The sequence below is a fragment of the Phytophthora parasitica genome, assembly GCF_000247585.1.
Source record: "Phytophthora parasitica INRA-310 unplaced genomic scaffold supercont2.42, whole genome shotgun sequence".
Lineage (NCBI taxonomy): Eukaryota > Oomycota > Peronosporomycetes > Peronosporales > Peronosporaceae > Phytophthora > Phytophthora nicotianae.
Genome location: NW_008649028.1, coordinates 473,885 through 476,288, shown reverse-complemented (window position 1 = coordinate 476,288; position 2,404 = coordinate 473,885). Strand labels below are relative to the sequence as shown.

The window sequence follows — 2,404 nt, the reverse complement described above, 5'->3', positions numbered from 1 at the left end:
TAAATAAGTAAAACCACACTGTGGGTGGGAGAAATTCTACGGAGATTTAGTTGCCGCGATTTCCGATTGCTACGCAAGCGAAAAGGTCAATAGCCTTCAGCTGTTGGTGGTGGATCCTTGTCCACCACAGCCGGATTGCGACTGAGTCCACCTGTACAATTAATCGGCAAGGCAGTCGAATTGCTTACCAGTGGTGTTACCTCGACATTTAACAAACTACAATTTCTACCAGAAACACCAGAGTTCACACAGCCATTAATTCAGAAAGCACACAAGTGAAACTGTAACCCAGTTCTTCCGCCTCTGGACTGAACTGCCAGCAGAACCCAACCGCTTTAATAATGTAGATGCTTTTTGTCTTGCGGTTAGTTTCATCGCCATCTGTTCCTGTACAAACTAAAAGGAGACCGGACGGGATAGTCCAGCAGAGCAAGTCGAAGTCTCCGGCAGCTTGTCAGTTCACAAACTGCCTCGGCCTGCTCAAGTCCTCACCTGAAGCATGCTCGGGCTTCGTCAAATTAATACGTCATTAACTCGACTCGTCATCGCTGCAACCGCAGCTGTTGCACTCGGTGCCTTGACAGTCTCGGCCCAGGACACCGCAGGGTCGACCGTCACCTGCGAAGTCTTTCAATATCTCGACTCCACAACCAACGAGTGCGTCAATTACTCTTCGCGAGGTGAAAAAGCTGGAAATGCCTATGATACCACCATCGATTCAGGCAACACGGCATGGATGCTCATGTCAAGCGCCCTGGTGATGCTCATGACCCCGGGTGTTGCCTTCTTCTACGCTGGTTTGGCCGGTGAAGACATGGCGTCAAACACGATGATGATGTCGTTCGTGAGCATGGCAATGGTATCGATCCAGTTCTTCGCCTTCGGGTACTCAGCGAGCTTCAGCTCCGACGGTATTTTCGCATGGGCGGGTTACAACAACGTCGGCGCCGTCGCCAGCGGGACTTACGGTGGCAGTATCCCTCACATCCTGTTCGCCTTCTTCCAGACACAATTTGCCACCATCACACCAGCGTTGATCAGCGGTGGAATTGTTGGTCGCATGAAGTTCGGTAGCTACCTGCTCTTCATTCTACTGTGGACATCCATCGTGTACGACCCACTTGCTCGTTGGATGTGGTCCCTCAAGCTCGATGAAAACTGGGAGGTCACCGCTATGGGCTGGGAGGGCAAGATGGGTGCACTCGATTTCGCTGGTGGTACAGTCATCCACGTCTCCAGTGGATTTGGTGCGCTTGTGGCCGCCATTGTGGTAGGCAAACGTTACAACCACGGCGAGCCAGTGAAGCCGCACAACGTACCTCTGGTGATGATCGGTGCTACACTGCTGTGGTTCGGCTGGTTTGGCTTCAACGCCGGATCCCAGGGTGCTGCTGACGGGATTGCAGCTATTGCTGCTATTAACACTCACCTGGCACCGTGTGCTGGGTTCCTGACCTGGTCTGCTCTTGAGTTTGCGTTACACAAGAACTTTGATCCATGCGGTGCCGTTAGCGGAGCTGTGGCTGGACTTGTGGCCATCACTCCTGGTTGTGCCTTCGTGTATCCGTGGGCTGCTGTCATCTTTGGCGTCGTCGGTTCTGCTACTGGTTTCGGTGCTGTTCACCTCAAGAATGTTCTGCGTTACGATGATACTCTCGATTCGTTCGGTATCCACGGCTGCGGTGGCTTCATGGGGGGCCTGCTTACGGGTCTATTCGCTACCTCCGAGATCAACCCGGCTACCGACGGTGGTGCCTTCTACGGCCATGGAATGCAATTCGTACACCAACTCGTTTCACAATGTGTGGCTGCTGCCTACTCGGCAGTGGTGACGTTCCTCATCCTGATGGCGCTGAAATACACGGTGGGTCTTCGTGTATCAGAGGAGAAAGAAGTAAACGGCATGGATGTTTCTTACCACGGAGGCCAGGCATACGATTACAGTGCTCATGGTGGGTTTGGTTCACCTACCGTTAAGGCGGCCAATCCTCCCGCTGGCGACTTCATGAGCATGATGACTCCAGCCGAGCCCGATGGAAACGGTGTTAGCCATACAGCGAGTGAACTGTAAGCTGGTTCCTTCTGCTGTGAGATGTGCTGGAATTCTCGAGCCAGCCTGTAATGATACGTGAATATATATTTCAACCTCATGCATCTTCTTGCTACGACTCCATCATGATGATATGTGATGATATGGTCTTCTCAAAGCGTTTATTTATCATAAACCTTCCCGCAGATTGGGATCTCAAAGCCACGACGAAGTCGCTGTGCTCTTTAATTAGTAGATCATATTTTGTTCTCGGTTTTGTATTTGGAGTGATGAAAGTCATTTTATCTGAGTGACTTCTACTGTATGAACTCGCCTGGCCAGCATCCACCCCGACACTTTTACCCGCAGCTTTGG

The 2,404-nt window shown here is 51.6% G+C and overlaps 1 protein-coding gene across 1 annotated transcript; it reads left to right on the top strand.

The window, feature by feature from the left end:
* Nucleotides 1-468: 468 nt before the first annotated feature.
* On the top strand, nt 469-2,150 carry PPTG_14680 (hypothetical protein). Its single transcript, XM_008911637.1, has one exon. The coding sequence runs from the start codon at nt 500-502 to the stop codon at nt 2,069-2,071; it is 1,572 nt and encodes a 523-aa protein (XP_008909885.1). The 5' UTR covers nt 469-499; the 3' UTR covers nt 2,072-2,150.
* The last annotated feature ends 254 nt before the right edge of the window (nt 2,151-2,404 follow it).